This window comes from Ambystoma mexicanum, chromosome 6q, assembly GCF_040938575.1.
Source record: "Ambystoma mexicanum isolate Mex_15411 chromosome 6q, UKY_AmexF1_1, whole genome shotgun sequence".
NCBI classification, from domain to species: domain Eukaryota; kingdom Metazoa; phylum Chordata; class Amphibia; order Caudata; family Ambystomatidae; genus Ambystoma; species Ambystoma mexicanum.
Genome location: NC_090937.1, coordinates 939,121,180 through 939,138,642, shown reverse-complemented (window position 1 = coordinate 939,138,642; position 17,463 = coordinate 939,121,180). Strand labels below are relative to the sequence as shown.

The following is a 17,463-nucleotide window of genomic DNA, read 5'->3' as shown; positions in this document are numbered from 1 at the left end:
GCCCTATTTCTGGGTATTGTCCCAATGTTCCACACCAGTTGACCTTTGGACCTTGGGGGCAGGGGGAGGCAGGACCTGGATGCACCAGCATGGAAGAAGTCAGTTCTGCCAACTAGGTTATACCTTTCCCCTTTTTTTGGGGTAGGCCATGTCATAGTACTATTGAAGTGTTATTCGCAGAATGGCCTTGGTTCCCTCCGTTGGCTGGTTAGCGGTGATAAGAGTTTCTCCCCCCCCCCCCTTTCACATATCAGTTGTGTTGGGAAGGTTGTCCAACTCTTCAGCTTTCCTAAATAGGTTTGTGTGCAAGTTGAGTTGGTCATTCCTATAAAGAAGTATGGTATTTCCATGGCCGTACAGCTCATTTGAAGCATAACGTGCCCACATCTTGGATATTTTCCTCAGGTTCTAGACCCAGGATTCTAACTCCTGGGTCTTAAAATCCCACTGAAGGGCTTCCCACTGGCTGTATGGCTTTAGAATGCGTGGATTCAAAGATCGCCCATTAGGGTTTTTGGGGTCTGTGTGGGGGGGGGGTGTGAAGAACCTAAGGGTTTTCCCCCCTTCCCACTCCCAGGGAATCTTCCAAACAGGTGGCCAGTGCAGGGCCATCGCTTTTGGATCCCGACCCTGGGGGCAGACTAGTCATGCGAGGATCACCTAGGTGTAGGGTCCGTTGGGATTGGGGAGGGATTACCTGAGGAGAGACATAGTACACCCCTCCCCCTTTCAAATAACTCCCTACTCGACATTCCCTCAGTCTACTGTCAGCCAGATACCTGGTTTCCCCAGAGCCCTCAATGCTTCGACCGACTTAATAACATTACGGCGTAACACCTACACTCAAAAGGACTCTTCTCTTTCTATGAATGTCCCTCTAATGAGAATAGGTGAAGTCAGGCCCTTGGCTACGATCACAACCACCTGAATAAAATTGAGAAATGAACCAACTACAAAATGTGGATCCCAGATTCACAAAGAGCACGGAAAGCCAGAAAGGCAAAGGCAAATTCGAGAAGGAGAGCAGGCGAGATGGAAAGCAGCTGAGCAGAGGCTAGTGAGAACCAGGCTTGAGAGAACGGGATGTTGAGACACTACAAGGCTGCAGATTGAAGCAGGAGAAAGTGTGATGAGGGAGCAGAGTCTCCCAGAAGCAAAAAGGGTTCGTCAAAAGAAGCTGAGAAGCTGGTTAATCTCTCCAAAAAGGTTGTGCCAAGAGATTGCTGGTTTCCCAGGGAAAGTGAAGTCACCCAGGAAGGTTTGAGGGGCAGGAGGGGAGAGACCCTGACCTTGGATAAAAGAATCATCAAGGAAACGTTGTTAAAGTACAGCCGGTGAGTTCAAAGTGATGAGAGAGCTTGGTTTGTAACAACGCAAATGATTACCAAGTTGCAAGTGTCAGGGCTGGGCAGGTTGGCAGCACTATTTGTAGAAAACAAGTGTACCAGAGTCATCAAAACCCTGTGAACCCCTTGGCTAAACCTTATATGCAGTATATAAGCAGGATTTTCCATCCATGTTGCAGGCAAAATATGCAGGGACTCAGAATCCTTAAGAGACTACATTTCCCAGCAGGCCGTGTGCTTCACAAGCCTGCCGGGAGAAGAAGAACCACACGCGAGCCGCGCCCAACGAACTGCGCGAACCGCGCCCATGCTTCTCCGCTTGCTATTCCGGCTTCCGAGGAGATCGGACGTGTTTCCCAGCGCTCCACCCAGGGCCAGCCTACGCGGGGCACTCCGCCCGCCTGAACTCATCACAGGCCCCGCACCAGCTTGCAGATAAGTGCTACTTGACTAATATTGTGTGCGGAGAGAAAGACTAACAAAGCGATTGAGGTCGCGGATCTGGCAGACATATTTTGGCGGCGCAGTCCGCAACGCATGAATGAACATTAACCCGCATGCAGAGTGCATATATAGGGGTAGCTACATTCCGGATGAGGCAACCTGGATCGTACAATTCTGATCCTCCAGCGGGGCAGGGCAGGAGGCGCGGGTGCGGTGCCACGGGTGAAGACAACCCGACTCAAGCACACTAGCGGGTCATGATGGCCCATTGTTCTGGGGGTACAAACATAGTTTAAGAACGTATAGTCAGACCCAGCACACGCTTACTGTTCTTTTGGTATTTTCCAGCAGACCCCACTACGGAACACTTGGGAAAATCCTGTGTCTTGTTAAAAGGAGAACAAGACTACGATCTGCAACTAAGTACATTTCTGGTCTTTGCTAATGTGCTCTGTAATGTCACAAGGTGCTATGTAATGACAAAGGATGTTGTGTAATACTGCACGTTAGCACAAGTCTTTAAAACTGCATGAAGCAAATGCAGTGGGGGAAAAAATAAGGCTCATGCCAATGCTGTTTTTGGTGCAGCATATCGTGGTTGAGAGCTCCAAGCAAAAGCTCTTGTAGTGGTTTCAGGCTCCACAACAAAGGCCCCCCCAACTACTGGTCAACAGAGTAAATGAGCATAGCATAAGTGGGCAGAGAACTCACCATAAGAATAACCAGTGGATGGGGCGGCAGGAGCTGAGGAGCAGCTTTCCCTAATCTCCCCCCTTCCCATCCATAACTTCACCCTAATCCTCTCCCCGGTGATCCTACAACCCCTTACCCATCCACTCTACGTATCCTAACCCTCTTTCCCCGGCGGGTTGCGGTAACCTGTGTTTCCCGTCGGGTCCAGGTGCCAAGACCTCACGGGGAGGCAGGTGTTAGTTCTGCCTCTGCGCCAGACAAGATTGGAGACACCCTGACAGCAAGCAAGCTTATAGGTAAGAAGCGAGACGTGTTGAAAAAAAGCATCGTTTGTTTTGAACTCTGATGAAACAAAGTAACAGAGTGGTCCTGTGGAATACCATTGTCGAAATTCTCTGTAAACAGCGAGAGTTAAACAAAGTATTGCAGAGGTTAAAAGCAAGTTGAATAAAGTTAATTGAAGTGAAACCCGAGGGTAAAGGCTACGGAAGAGTATGGAGTGAAGCAAGATCCTAATGGGAATCTGATGAAATGGAACCGAGTGATTAAATGAATTGACAAGAAAGTGGGTGCCAAGGGGTATGTTTGGGAAGGAGACAATGAAAGAGAACCTGTTGTGGTGCTAGAAGGCACGTGTAGGCAAAAGCACATTTAGGGAAAGACTAACAGAGTATAAGGAATGCGATAACCAGAATGCAACAGTGTCAGAGTGGTCAGACATGGGAAAAGTCTTCGACATAAATCGCAAATGGAACCCGTGTATCAAGATGATGCAATGTAAAATACAAAAGAGTTGAAAGTACTAAACTCCGGCGAGGAAAGCCAGAAAGCTCCACCCGGAACATTGTTAAGTAGAACTGTGTTATACTAGAGAGCATTGAATCAGGTGAGGGAAGCCTGAAAGAACCACATGAACTATGCAGAATAAGAAAACTATTGAACTGCCTTTTTGTGAACGGTTTGGAACAAACTGAACTTTTGGAGATCCCGAGTGACTTAAGCTTGGCCAAGGGAGTTGAGAAGAAACTCCATGACCATCCGGATATTGGTATTTTATCCAATACCCTACACATTGTTAAATTAGAACATGAGGGCAAGTAGGTTTCACACAGACCGATCATTTAATTTTGATAGACTTTTAGACTATTCTTTCTTCTTTATTTTAATGGCCAAGACTACTCTCATTTAGAAGTAGGGCAAGTTAAGCATTTTTCAAACCCCATCTTTATAAAGGTTTTCGAAACTTGTATCCTTGTGTCTGTGTCTACCTCTGAGCACTATGCCTTTGCTATCAGGTGTTACCTTCATCCGAGTTCCACTTAGTGGGAGAATCCAGAGGAAAGCTCCCATTAGGTTCACATCTTACCCTTGGATTCTCCTTATTTTCTATGTCTACACTAGTTTCCCCATTGGGCTTATTGAAGCGCTGGATTTCAGTTAACTTCTTTGGGATGTCTGTTCCAGATAACTGTCAAATTGCCATTTAGATAGGAAAGACAATTACTTTTTTTTTGTTTTTTTTATTTGCATTTATATAAACACAACCACCAACATTGCAATACAAATCTCCAAGAAATTGGTTTCCCTCCCTCCACCCCCATAACTTTCCAAATGATTCTGGATCAAGCATTGTCACAGACAGCAACTTACAGAGGCCCAGGGATGTCAGTAAGAAACCATAGCAAACATCATCGATACGCTGCCCCCACTTCAGGTTTCCTCCGCTGCCAACTATCAATTACTTATAAGCGAAGGATCATGACAATCTTTATCCCATTAGTTTAGCAAAGGCTCCCATTTCTCTCGGAAGGACCCCAAATAGTCATTAACCACTGCTGTCAACTTTTCCATAACCATGATGTCTGGTAACTTCATCTGCCACTCTTTTCCATTAGCATCCTTCCAGACTTCCAATTTTGGGCTATTGCCAGTCTCCCAGTTCTCATCATTGCCACCCACATCCTGGGAAATCTATATTCCTCACTTTCCCTTGCCGGGATACGGAGGGTCATCGGGAGAGGGTCCAAACTAAGCTGTACCCCTGTGGATTTCTCTAATCCATCTCCGAAGTTCATCCCAAAAAATGCTTATCTTGGGGCACCGCAACCACATAGTGAGCCCACTTGCCCATATCCTCTCGGGCAGTGTGGGGAGGTACCCAGATACATTTTTGAGATCCTCAAGGGGTCTCATTGGCAACCCTATAGCACTTTATAGCTATGTTTCATCATGGAGCTAAACAGATTTCAATAGATTACAATATATCCCCTCCGCAAAGGTCAAACCAAAGTCTCTTAAATGTCTGTCTCCCGGTCATGCTCGTTGTCACAAGGACTTTGTATATTCTTGACAAAATACCCTTCTGAGAAACCGAGGAATCGGGTGCCTTCTCAAACAGGGCCAGGTCTGTAGACACGGAATAATAAGATTTCTGGTCTGTGAATATCCCCTTGATCCGAAGCTAATCAAAAATGGTAATTGTCTACCTGCCCAGGGTTTCCTTTATCTCTTCAAATTCCAGAAATGTTCCTACCAAAAACAGCTGTCCACCCTTTCAAGACATGTCAGACCATTGTTGGGAGTACCTCAACCCTTGGTGGGACAGATGAGGTCCCCAAAACGATGACACCGGAGAGGTCCACAAGGATAACATCCTATTCTCATTAATATTTTCCCAATAAGCCCAAATGCCACCTAGTGTGGAGTGCTCCCCAAGCCTCGTGGAACTGCTTTCAATGGGGCCCAAATGAGATCTCTTACTATCAGTGGATGAGTTTCTATATCCTCAAGATAATACCATTGGGTCCTCATATCCTCCCTCATGTGCTCCAACATATCCCACGGTTGGGAGGCTTTGAAATACAAATAGAAATTGGGCACGCCAAATCCCCTCAGGTCTCTTGGAAGCGTGAGGGGGGCTTTTTCACCCTCTGTTCTTAATCTGCCGGATAAATGGACTCAGTATGCTGTTTAAGTCACTAAAATACATTTCAGGGAGAGTCATTGGAGAGTGCAGTGAATAAATGAAGAAGACTGGGGAGTACATTCATCTTTATTGAGGTCCTATGACCATACCAGGATAGTACTAGTAGCTCCCAGCGTTTGAGATCTGCCTTAGTTTTTTTTGTCAAAGGGTCGTAGTTCGCTGTAACTAGCGCTGTTCGGTCCGTAGTCAATTTTACTGCCAGGTATTTTATACTCTTTCCCATGCTTCTAGAGTGGATAGACCATCCCTTATTAGCATTATACAGGACTTATCTAGGTTTATTTTCAAACCCGAGTAGTGTTGGGATGCAAATTAGTCTATCACACCCCGCTAAACACATTAAGGTAAGGCAAATTCCGTATGAGGTAGTGTAGTTTATAAGAGGGGAGAGAAGACCTGTGCTAAGAAACTCGGCATGACCATCATGGAACAGAAATAATAAGATGCATAGACCTATAGAGTGGATAGAACACGAACGCCATTTTGTAGTTATGACAGGCGCACAGTTTGCATAGCATTGCGGTACAACTTTTAGCTCAATGGAAAACCTTGAACAGGTCCAGAGCAGTAAATACAGGACGTGCCTGCATGGCCAGTTCTCACAGAAAGCTTCTTCTTGTGCCTTCACTGTTGCAATTACATGGTAACATTCGGAGGAACGTGTCCGGACAGACCGTGAGACAACGGCAAGCTCCTCACAGTACCCATTCACCACAGCTAAGTTGCCAGCAGGCCTCTAACCCCCACCAAGCCTACCCAGAGCCATGGCCCACACCACTCACCTGATCCCCCACACTGCTGCATTCTAAGATAAAGAACGACCCCAATCCCAGCCATAAACCACTGACCATTAAAGATCTAAGCATGCACAACTGTTTCACCTCTTCAAATAAATACATCCTTTTGTACTGCGAGGTACAGGGAGGGATAAATTATAGATCATAACGAGGGTGGAGGACCCTGGGTGCAAGAGGAGTGGTATCAGTAAAGTCCAGAACATGTGTTGTAATATATAAAAAGTACTTTAAAAAAAAAACGGGAAATTATCGCCCCATTTCTCTTTTGGACGCATTGTATAAAATCTTTTCGCCACTCCTTTTGCACGCTTTGGAGTGATGGGCGACACTTGCGAATAAGTTGGATTGTAATCAGTCCAGCTTTTGCAAGGGTACGAGTACGGCCCTAAATTGTTTGATTCTCCAGCTTTTGAAAGACCAGGCCTTCCAATTAACTATTAATCTTGTTTTCCTTGACATAGCCAAAGCTTTTGATTGCGTGGATCGTAACAAATTATGGGACATGCTTAGGCTGTGGGGCTGCCCAGAGGCCTTGATTGTAATGTTTACACAAAGATTTGAGGATTAAGGTCAGGCTGGATAAGCGAGGTGCTTATTCAGAGTTTATCTCGCTTGACCGCGGTTTACGACAAGGCTGCATCCTTGCACCTTTCATTTTTAATTTGTATATTTTGGGAATTCGCTCTGCATTCGAAGGCCTAGGAATTAATCCCAGAGGCTGGGTCATGTCAAAATTCAATTTCTTCTTTACGCAGAGGACCTTGTGTTAATTGACCAGACTGCAGAAGTCTCTTGTACGGGCACATAACTAGGTACTTGGACCTGGAGAACAGTGTTCTGAAATCAAAGACTCTGATCTTCAACCGTAAAAAGGACTGTCAGGTAGAGCAAATTTTGTACGGCATATTGATGGTGAAGGGCTACAGACGGTGTCAGACTTCAAATATCTGGGAGTTACTATTAATTGCAACCGTTCAAGGCTACAGGTGGCGAACAAATTAAGATTAGGTTCTATTGCCGCAGCAGCTCAGCTTTGCGCACTAGATAGAAAACATGGTTGCTTTTCAATGACTCCTGTCTTAAAACTCTATCAACAGATGATTGTCCCGAAACGACTTATTGGGCTTAAGTTAAAGATGCCTAACTAATTATGGATTGTTTGGTTTTAAGTGCTGAACATGAAGAGACTTTTAAATGTTATTTTATCATTTGCCCGCTTTTAGCTTGGGGTGACGTGGAGGAATTTGCTAATTAATCCAAATGATAAATTGCTGATTAATGTGTTGAATTTAGTGAAGCTGCTTTCGTCCCATTATGACATTTCTTTAACTGTTTTAATTATGTTCTATTCTGTGTTTCTTGTTAATTACATGTCTGTAAAGTTTGATTTTAAACTAAGTTACACAATAAACAAAATCTACTGCAAAAGACCGGACCATCAGTGGTCCCAGAAACAGCAGACCCAACATTTCAAAATGCAACCTCTTCTGAGCCCCCATCCCACCACTCCAATCCCGCAGAGCCCGTACACATGAACATCTCCACCCCAATATGTAGGAGCCAACCTGAGACCCACCATACTGATAACAAAATGCAAAACAAGGAGTGCTAAAGCATTACCGCACCCTGCATCGCAGGAGTTCAACTAAGTCACTTATGCCCTGTGGCGACTGGGGCGGGAAGAGTATTGAGGTTTTTTAACTCAGGACCCATGTTCTGTCGCCCGTTTTTATCTTTCCTCATGGTGTCCCTGTTGACATCATCAGAACCTTGACCAGGTTGCTCCTGGATTCCAAATAGTTCACTTTTCTTCACCATTTGTATGTCATCTTCCGTTACCAGTTTATACTTGTTGCTTCCATATTCAAAATGAAATTGAGAACAGGTACCTCCAGCCAAATTTCACTCTCTTTTCTTTAAGCCACAAAGCGAAAGGAGGACACAACCATCTTCAGGAAGGCGTAAAGGTAGAGAGGTCCTGAAATATAGTGATCTGAGTGTCGCTGTATCCAATTAGGCCCCCTCTCATTGCCGCGTTGAGGATCTTGGCCGTCTCAGGGTAATAATGAAATTGGGCCAGGATTGATCTGGGGCCCATGGAGCTCCCTCCCCCTCGATGTGCCCTGTCAATCATGGGTTCATCTGTGGAGTCCATTCCAAACAAGGTTTTTAACAACTAAGATGACGGCCTTCTTAAATATCTCTCTCCTCCTCTTTCAGGAAAGACAAAAAACAAAAAGGTAATTTCGCTGCTCTCGGTTCTCAAAATCATCAATTTTGAGGGTAATTTCAGCTTCTCTCCGAGAGCCACATATCGATCTAGGTTTCCATATCGAGTGACGACTGATGGACTCCAACCCTTGGATCCTGTCGTCCATTTCAACAAACCTGCAATCAAGTTTGTCTAGTTGTTGTCCAATATCAGCCCTTATGCTCCTGATCTCTGCGAGGAGTGCAGCTATGTCCTTTTTCGTAGACGCTGGAACGTGTGTCATGCACGCCACTGGGGCACTTTCTGGTATCAGAGGGGGGGTGTCTGGAGCTTTCTGGAGTGGTATTTCTGCAAAGACGCTCTACAGGTCATCAGAGGGGAATGCAATACACCACTGTCTCTCACCGCCAGTATTCTCTGCCACACCACGCACTCCCCTTTACCACGGGGTACGTTACTGGCTTCAGGGTCCTAGGCATCACCAAACAGTACCCCCCCCCCGCAAGGCACACCAAATCCCAGGGACAAACTCTTCTGGGACTATGATCAAGGACAACCACTGTGCCCCTCTGAGCCCCTTTGAAGGACGGGTCCCTCCGAAAGCGTAAGAAATAGGGCGGGCTCAGGCACGGTATGGCAATATGGGGGATGATGTACTCTGCAATTCCCCTAGTCCAAGGATTCGGGATCACGCCTCCTCCTAGACGGGTGTACTCACCCGTGTTGCAGTGAGAGCATCTCGCTATTATATACTCTTTCTCCCCTCCTTAAAAAAAACCCCACAGAGATTTACTCAGGTAGCCCAGCAGCTTCCACTTGCGGTGCTTGCCTTCGCCGCCTGAGGCTCACTTCACAGACTTTGCTCCCCAGACACAGTACCGGTCCTAGAATGTGGCTTGCTTCTCCTGCTGCCTCGCTGTACCCGCAACCCTTGCGCTCCTCTGATGATCTCCGACAGGGCCTCGCACCCACCTCAGCTCCTTTGAAAAGAGCACTTTGCTCTGCCTTTCTCAGTCTGCAGTGGCAACCCCCTCGATTGCCGGTCAAAGCGGAGTCCTCATCCCAGTGCGGGCCCGAGACCACACTGTCACTGGATTGTTGACTGGGCTCTGACCCTGCACAGCTCTGTTCCTTCTACCGGGACTGCCACTCTCACAGCCAGCTTTGTCCTGTGGGCACCAATAACTCCAAACATGGAGCGGGTGTGCCTCAAAGCTAGGTCTCCGGGTCCCATAGTAAATTCTGCATTTGAGGGGGTACACAAGAGCTTGCCATGGAGAGCTCGTCTTGCGTCGACTCATCTTCCTTTTGATGGATGCGTGCATAGCCGCGAGTGCCTAGTCATCAAAAGCAATATCATAAAAATGATCTGGTTACTAATAGATTTATGCCATGCGTTCTGGAGCAGGCTTTCCAGGTAACGGCCCTAATCCCTAGCAGGTGACCTTTGCTTCACTCAGTATTCGCTCAAAATTTCGCATATTAAAAAAAACGGTCTTTTCTGTCATGTCATACTTGTCATCTATGACACCTGTCCCCTGCATGCCACTCCCCCACACAAAAACACTTCCAGGTTTATACACCCGGGCCATCGCGGATATGAGGCCCGAGGCCATAAGCTGGGAGGTGGGAGGTTTGTGCCAAGTCCGGTGGGGCAGCACCTGCTTAGCATGCACATGGTGGGGCCGAGCAGCTGGGTCCCCAAGACAAAGGGGATCCAGACTGCTGGATGCCACCACAGGAAAGCGAGGTGAAGGGGGCGGGTGACAACAGGTAGTCCCTGCCCTCTGTCACCTCGCATCAAAGGTCCCCCTTCCCATCCAGGCGGATGCGGAGCGGGGACCTTTGAAGTTCAAAGAGGGGCAGCCTTGCCCCCAGGCAAAATTATGCCTTTATCTTGCAGGGGCAAGGTAGCCCCTGATCTGACGGCGACAGCAGCAAGGTCGGCTGCAAGAAGAAAAAATACCTCCCTCCAACACTCCAAATAGCTGCACCAAAAACAAAAACACACTAGCGGGGGCCAGGTAGACAGCCTAGAACGTACACAAACACAAGAGGAGGCTAAAACGCCTCGCTAAAAACAAAAAACTCAACGCCAGGAAGGGCTTTAAAACACACCAGGGGTTGTTAAGTTAATTTCTCTTTAAAAATATACAGTCATGTAAGACCCAGGCGCACAAAAGCCACCGCCTAGGATAACAGAGCAATTAAACCTCAGAGAGGACCGGAAAAGAGTGGGTCGGGAGCAGAGAGTAAATCAGCTAGGCTCCAAGAACCTTCCCTAGAGGGAAATTAACCAAGTAAAATCGCCTTCGGGGGTTTCTTCATTCAAAACTTAAGTGGATCACGAGCCGGAAGGATCCTTAGTAAGGCTCCAGGAGCCCACTCAAGATAAAAATCAATACAAAGTCGCGCTCTAGGGGTCTTACAAAACACAAATGGAGTGAGGATCCTGAGCAAAAGAATCTACTAGTAAGCCCCAAGAACCCACCTCCACGCATGCACAGGGGGGTCTTACCCCAAGTGGATCAGGAGCAGGATAGGTTCCTAGCAAGGCTCTGGAACCCATCCCCCTTGCATTTTACTATCAAAGACAAGCGCACTAGGGGGGGGCCAAACACTAGCGGATCATGGGCTAGGGAAGTTCCCGGTAAGGCTCTTAGAACCCACCCCCAGCGGCGAAATAGTACAACACAAGCACTGAGGGGGTCCCACAACAGAAGCGGATCAGGGAAAAATCCTAGTAAGGCTTTTGAACCGTGCCCCTGCCCCGCTGGAAAATAACCAATCAAGAGCGCAGAAGGGGTCTCATAGCACATGTGGATCAGGAGCTGGGAAGACCCTAGTAACGCTCCTAGAACCCACCCCATCCGACAACAGAGCGTGGGGGCTTCAAAGACTCGAGTGGATCATGTGAGTAGAAAATGTCAAATTCATCTCCAAAGGCTACAACCAAAAGGTTAAAACGCCTCCATGGAAACTACAAAACACATGACCAAAAAACTCAAATGGCTCAAAGATCCCACCCCGAGGAGTATCAAGTGCAAGGAATCACAGAAGGGGGTTGTTTTTTCAGAGAAAAACAGATAGAGAGCCATTAAGATCAGTGAAAGTCCCCCTGTGAGCAGGCGAGGGTGCAAGTGCTAAACCTGGTCACGTTGGACATCAATGAAAAGGCACATAAGCACACACCTCCCTACCTCACATGGAAAGGACAAGCGAAAGCAGGCAGAACCTGCTCCAAAAGACAAGCAAATTATGAACAAGTCAAAGCTCACACGATGGGTCCAAAAAATGTCACAAGCATTCATATGAAGGGCGGCGGGGATGAGCCTTGAGCGGGGCCTAATTGGGAGTAGGCCCCCCCCCCGCTCACCTGATCCCTCTGTCCCCAAAATATATTATTGTTATTCTCTTTATGATGATGTTATGGTTGGTTTTTCTTTTGCACCGTGGCTGGTACTAAAATAAAGCTTGTGGCCAAAGTTTTTCCACCTCACATCCTAGTTTCAGGCTCCTCAATACTGTTACTGTCATTACTGTCTTTTCTGTCATGTCATACTTGTCATCCATGACACCTGTCACCTGCATGCCACTCCCCCGCACAAAAACACTTCCAGGCTTATGTACCTTGGAAGGCATTGTGTGTTCCTTCTGGGTCAGTCTCCCTCAAAGTGGACTGGTTCTGCAGTACAAATGCTTTGCCAGTTTTGACTGTATAACCTCATCAAACGAGAGTAGCTTTCCAAATGGCTACAGGGAATAGGTGTAATGAAGATTACTATATGCAATTGTGGCATCCATCGGCCAGTGCTTTTTCTTTCCAACTAATTGAACACAAGTGCTCAACGCCAATATTGTTTGCCCACAATCACAACCGCAATGAATCCCTGCATTTCCAAGGATTGCTTTAATTTCTTGTGTAAGATCAGAAGGCTGCACCACACACAAGCTGAAATACCTACCCATCGTAGGCTCACTTACATGCCTCTTTAGGGTAGACCAACACCAATAACTGTAAATAATGTATACATGTATGTATTTGTTGTAACTATTTGTACCAGTGTCCCTTTATGTATCTGCAATCATGTATTCAAGCTGTCTGTAACAACGCTGTGATACCCCAGGGTCTGTGCGTTTAACAAATGTAATACATTTTTAATAAATAAATAATCCCTGCGCCTTACAATGCTGGTTCCTTGCCGTTCTTCTTCAAACATGAATTTATTTTGTATGGTTTTGTAATACACTGCAAGCATACACTGTAAAATTAAGCACAATGGAAAAAGCAGTGACGTATATTGCCTTGCCCAATATCACAATGTGCTACTTGCTGCAGTGAATAATATAACCTGGGGGACTCCCACGAAGACACCATGAACGCTCGTGCACACAGCACATACAAGAACTCGCCTGGCCGAATAAGGTGTTAAATAAGAAACTAACTTCAGCAACGTATGGCTGAAAATGGCCCAGAGTTTTGGTATTTCAGCTTGTAAACAAAGCGGACGAGTTGTGTAACGCTGTGGGGGAGAAATACAGGCGCGTTGCCCGGACATGCTTCTCTTTCAATGACTGTCTTTTCATAACGTGGGGAGGGGCCAAACAAACTAAGAACGCCCAACCACCACCCGCGCCCTCCGCAAAAAAAAAAAAAAAACAAGGGTGGGTAAAGATAGCTTACCGGAGGAGCAGAGACCGCGCTTCCCCGGACGTCTCGCACCGCCTGCCCCTTCTGCACCCGCGTCCGGATCTTCTCCCCGTTAAGCGTGCAGCCTGGACCCTCCACCATGGCTGTGTCCCTGGAAATACACAAAGAGAGGGTCGTTAATACTGTAGGGACAGAGCAGGTTGGTTAGCATTGGGAAGGTCGGGTGAATAGCGAGGAGGGAGACACAGAAACTGTACCTCCTGGGATTTCCCAGCCCTCGGTTACCGATCGCTCAACACTGAAGCTGCAACTGTAGGCGGCTCTCATTTAGTGTTTTGAAATGTGGCGGTCTGCTGGATCCCAGCTCCTCCCATAGGGGGCAGGGCCATCAGCACTCAAGAAATAAAATAAGTCAAGCACCTGGATTGGCTTCGCGGACATACAATTTACCCGCTTACAGTCCAACATTACAGTGTTGTTTCTAGTACCCAAATACTGCTCTATTATAACAAGCATTGACAAAGCCAATAGTTGTGCCAGAGATTTAAGTGGGATGAGACATCGATGGGGGCTCTCACAAGCGACGTGGGTTAAATTGTGGAAACATTTTTTGTAGAGAAATTGGAATATCGTGTTATCAAGGTTAACACTGCAGGGTTTTTTAAAGTAAAAGAAGAACAACACGAGATCTTTAGAATTAATACTTTCTATACATAACTGTATAAAAAGTAGTCTTAAGAACAATCTGCACTGTTCGTCTTCAAAACAAGGTATTCGAACCTCTAAAAAACATGGATTAAATGAAGTTACCAAGTAAAACTTTTCTTAAAGTGATAATCACGCTGAATAGTGTTGAATAGGTGCGCCCTCAGTGGTGTGATAGGGCCTAAGAGCATGTCACAGCTGGTTGGTATTTCATTGTACACATGTTAATGGCCTCTTATCACGCCACTGATGACCAGTGGAGTAACTTTGCTGAAAATGTTGGGGGTGGGGGAACATGACATCTGAAGAAAAGGTGCCCCAGCCAAATGAATGGGGACAAACTGGTGCTGATGACCCTGCTTCACTACACCCCATTTTGGCACGATCTGTTAGGTGCGACCGGTCCAGCGCTGGTATCTTTTGGCGCCAGCATGTTTCGGTGCAGCAGCACCATTTTTAATAAAATAAAAAAAGGAAAAATTGATGCTGTCTCTAACCCTGGCCTGCTTGTATGTGAGATCGAAGAGCTAACCAAAGCAAGATGACACAGAGCAACACAGGTTCGATCCCCGAGTCTGCATTTGGAAACCTCTGGGTATTAAGCGCATTATAAATAACCAATCATATCATATGTCACTATTATGTGTGGGGGTCTAGTGTTTGCTACGAGAGATCGTCATGACATCGTCATGACGCCTCTCCAATAAAAGTGGCTCTGCTGGCACGCCCAAGGCAGTTTAGCATTAGCAGAGCCCCAGGAAGCAGCAACTTGTGTCTGTGTGTGAGACTGGGTATACCACGTGATCGTGGCCTGTGTGTGCTGCCCCGGCCTGAGTGACCCCAAGGCAGAGGCTGCAGAGTGCTGGGAGCCCCCAGCTGAAGCATCAGTCTGGTGATCTGGATGAGGCAGGGCGACCCCTGCAGTAGGCGAGCTGCGTGCCCGCAGCCCCTCACAGACTTGTGTCGGACGGTCTCGACACCTGGTGTGGCCCGCCCCAGTGACTGGAGGCGGGGCACCACTTTGGCGACGAGGACGGTAGGGCCCTGTGCACCGGTGTGTGTGTGGGTGCCAAAGGCATAGCTCTCAACTCACCCGCTTTTGGCGGGTGTCACCCGCCTTGCAAAGGGCTGACTCACCCGCCATGCCTCCTGCACGCCCATTCATTCCAATGGGCGTCTCACCCGCCAGAAACAAAATCGGGTGATTTCACCCGCCTTTGCAAGAAAAATGGTTGAGAGCTATGGCCAAAGGCCCGTTGCGCCCAGTTTCCTGCGGTGATGGCCGTGTGGATAAAGAGGCGGCCGCGTGGTGGCAGAGGCGCGGATGGCTCAGGGCCCTGCACAAGTCTGTGTGCGGGCCGCCTGGTGCCCGTGGTGCGCTAAGTAGAAGCTGGAAGCTGGCTGTTCTTCCGGTCCCGAGGGGCCGCAGTAAATAAAATCCAATTGTGGCCTGCGGTGGCTGGGGAGCAGCGAGGGAAGTCCGGCCTGCAAGGGGCGTGGCCAGAGCATCACAGACCACTCCAACAAAGAAGAGAGGCAGAGCCCAATTGATCGGCTCGCGGCGGTGAACAGCTGTGGCATCCGCCCGGAACGGGGGCTGAGCACATCCCATCTAGCCCCGGGCCGCACAAGGGTGAAAATTGTGCTTAAATTGGACGTGTGGAAAAAAAACATATTGGAAGAAAACGTTCATGGACATCCCCTCTCGCCCGGAGCACAGCCTGAAATGGGGGGTGTGGCCTCATCACTGCTCGCCCCCTGGACAAAGGAAAGGGGCGGGACTAACCCTCTGCAGGGATCCCGAGTGAGGGGGACACCAGAAATCATCCCTGGAAGGGGCGGACAGTCTTCCTGGCACCCGGGCCCGCAAAAGGGTGAAACTTTAAAAGCAGCTGGACAACGCAAGGGAAGTAGCATCTCACCCGGAGCACGGCTGAAAAAGGGGCGTGGCCCACGGAACCGGGCCACGGTGGTGACTCCTACGAGGCAGCTGGCTCTGGCAGTGTGGGTCTCAAGAAGCCCAAGAACAACAGGCTATCAGGAAAGGAATGAAGAGAGCGTGTTGGTTCGCTTCGTCTTTCTTTTATGGTCTCAGTTTGGCAATTGGGTGGCAATAAGGAGGAGGAAGGTCCTCCCCTGGACAGTGCTACAGGGTTTGAGTGCCCAGTGTTCTGGGTGGGCACAGAGTGTCAATAGCCCTTCCAGGTTTGCTCACTCTCACCCCAGCCTTCCCATGGGGTAGCGGCTCACCAAGGAGTACTTGTGCGCCCTCAAAGACGTCCATAACGGGGCAGGCACCCTAAGACCCAACAGCCAGAGTTACATCTTGTCCAGCCCAGGGTCCATCATGTCGGACGACAAGGGGGCATGTTGAGGACAACTCGCTCGACTACCTCGATGTGGTGGGTGTGCCTGCCAGTCTGGGACCCCGGTGGACAACCTGGGTGGAAAACCTGGAATTATACTTTGAGGCGGTGGAAATGAAGGACAAGGCCAAACGGCCAACCCTCCTGTACTCCGCCGGACTGGCCCTTCAGAGGCTATTCAAGACACTAAGGCCCACAAATCAGACATATGCCGCAGCCATCGCAGCCCTGAACGAAAATTTCCGACCCATGGTCAACAAGGATTATGAACGGTTCAGGATGAGGTGTGCAAGGCAGGAGGAAGGGGAGAGCCTTTTCACGGGAAGCTGCACGGCATTGCACTGTCCTGTGACCTAGGAAATTTCGAGGAGGATGAGATCAGGGAGCAGATCATATATGGCTGCAGCTCTTAGAATCTACACAGGCAAGTCCTGAGGGACCCAGCGCTGACCCTCGACTGGATACTAGACCTTGACCGTGCCCAGGAACTGGCAGAGGTGCGGACCTCAGTCATGGACTCATCCAGACACCACCTCAAGCTGGAGGCCCCCATGCAGCGGGTCAAGCTCGAGGAGGTGGCATCTGTCGGCAAGTGGCAAGGAGGAAAGCTGATGAGGAGGGGAGACTGGCCAAGGAGAGACCCCAGTGCCACAATATGCCATCAGTGCGGGTGGGATCTTCCACACCCCCAGGACTGCCCTGCAAAAGGACACATCTGTGGGAGGTGTAGGAAGGTGGATCACTTCGCACGGGTGTGCCTAGCCCTGACTCCAGCCAGCATGGCAGGGTTATCAGGGGGGAGTAAGTCGAAGGGGAGAAGGACCCCCAGAGTGGCTGCGATCCAAGTGGCGGAAGACGAAAGGAGAGCGCAATATGATGTGGGAGAGTAGGAAGAGGAAGAAAATGTGTACTTCTTGTCCTGCAGCAGCGCCACTGGCCAGTTCAATCCTGGAATCTTCTGAGTTGGGACAGCTCGCTGTCGGGCCCCGTGGTGTGCGGACTAGAACACACCTGTTTGGTTGCAGTGTTGAAAGTTCAAGGTTTTGAGTAGTTAGTAGGTGGTGCTTGGACTGGAATGCACCTGGTGTTTGCAGTGATGATGTAGGATCACAATGGGTGCGTGGACTAGAATGCACCAAGTCAGACCCAGGATTGGGTCGCGGTTTTGCAGTGGGGCATGATTTTTGTTGGTTATAATAAAGGAGGGATGTTATATGTGGGGGTCTAGTGTTTGCTACGAGAGAGCGTCATGACATCGTCATG

At 48.4% G+C, this 17,463-nt stretch overlaps 1 protein-coding gene across 2 annotated transcripts in view; it reads right to left on the bottom strand.

Annotated features, from left to right (window-relative positions):
- Positions 1 to 13,493, bottom strand: part of NEIL3 (nei like DNA glycosylase 3) — a 216,534-nt gene extending 203,041 nt beyond the window's left edge. For both annotated transcript variants that reach the window (XM_069631449.1, XM_069631450.1), the window contains exons 1-2: positions 13,387 to 13,493; positions 13,163 to 13,280 (exon numbers count right to left, since the gene is read on the bottom strand). In XM_069631449.1, coding sequence (XP_069487550.1) covers positions 13,163 to 13,270 — 108 coding nt within the window. In that variant the 5' untranslated portion in view covers positions 13,271 to 13,280; positions 13,387 to 13,493. The remainder of the gene's footprint in view (positions 1 to 13,162; positions 13,281 to 13,386) is intronic.
- Between the last annotated feature and the right edge of the window lie 3,970 nt (positions 13,494 to 17,463).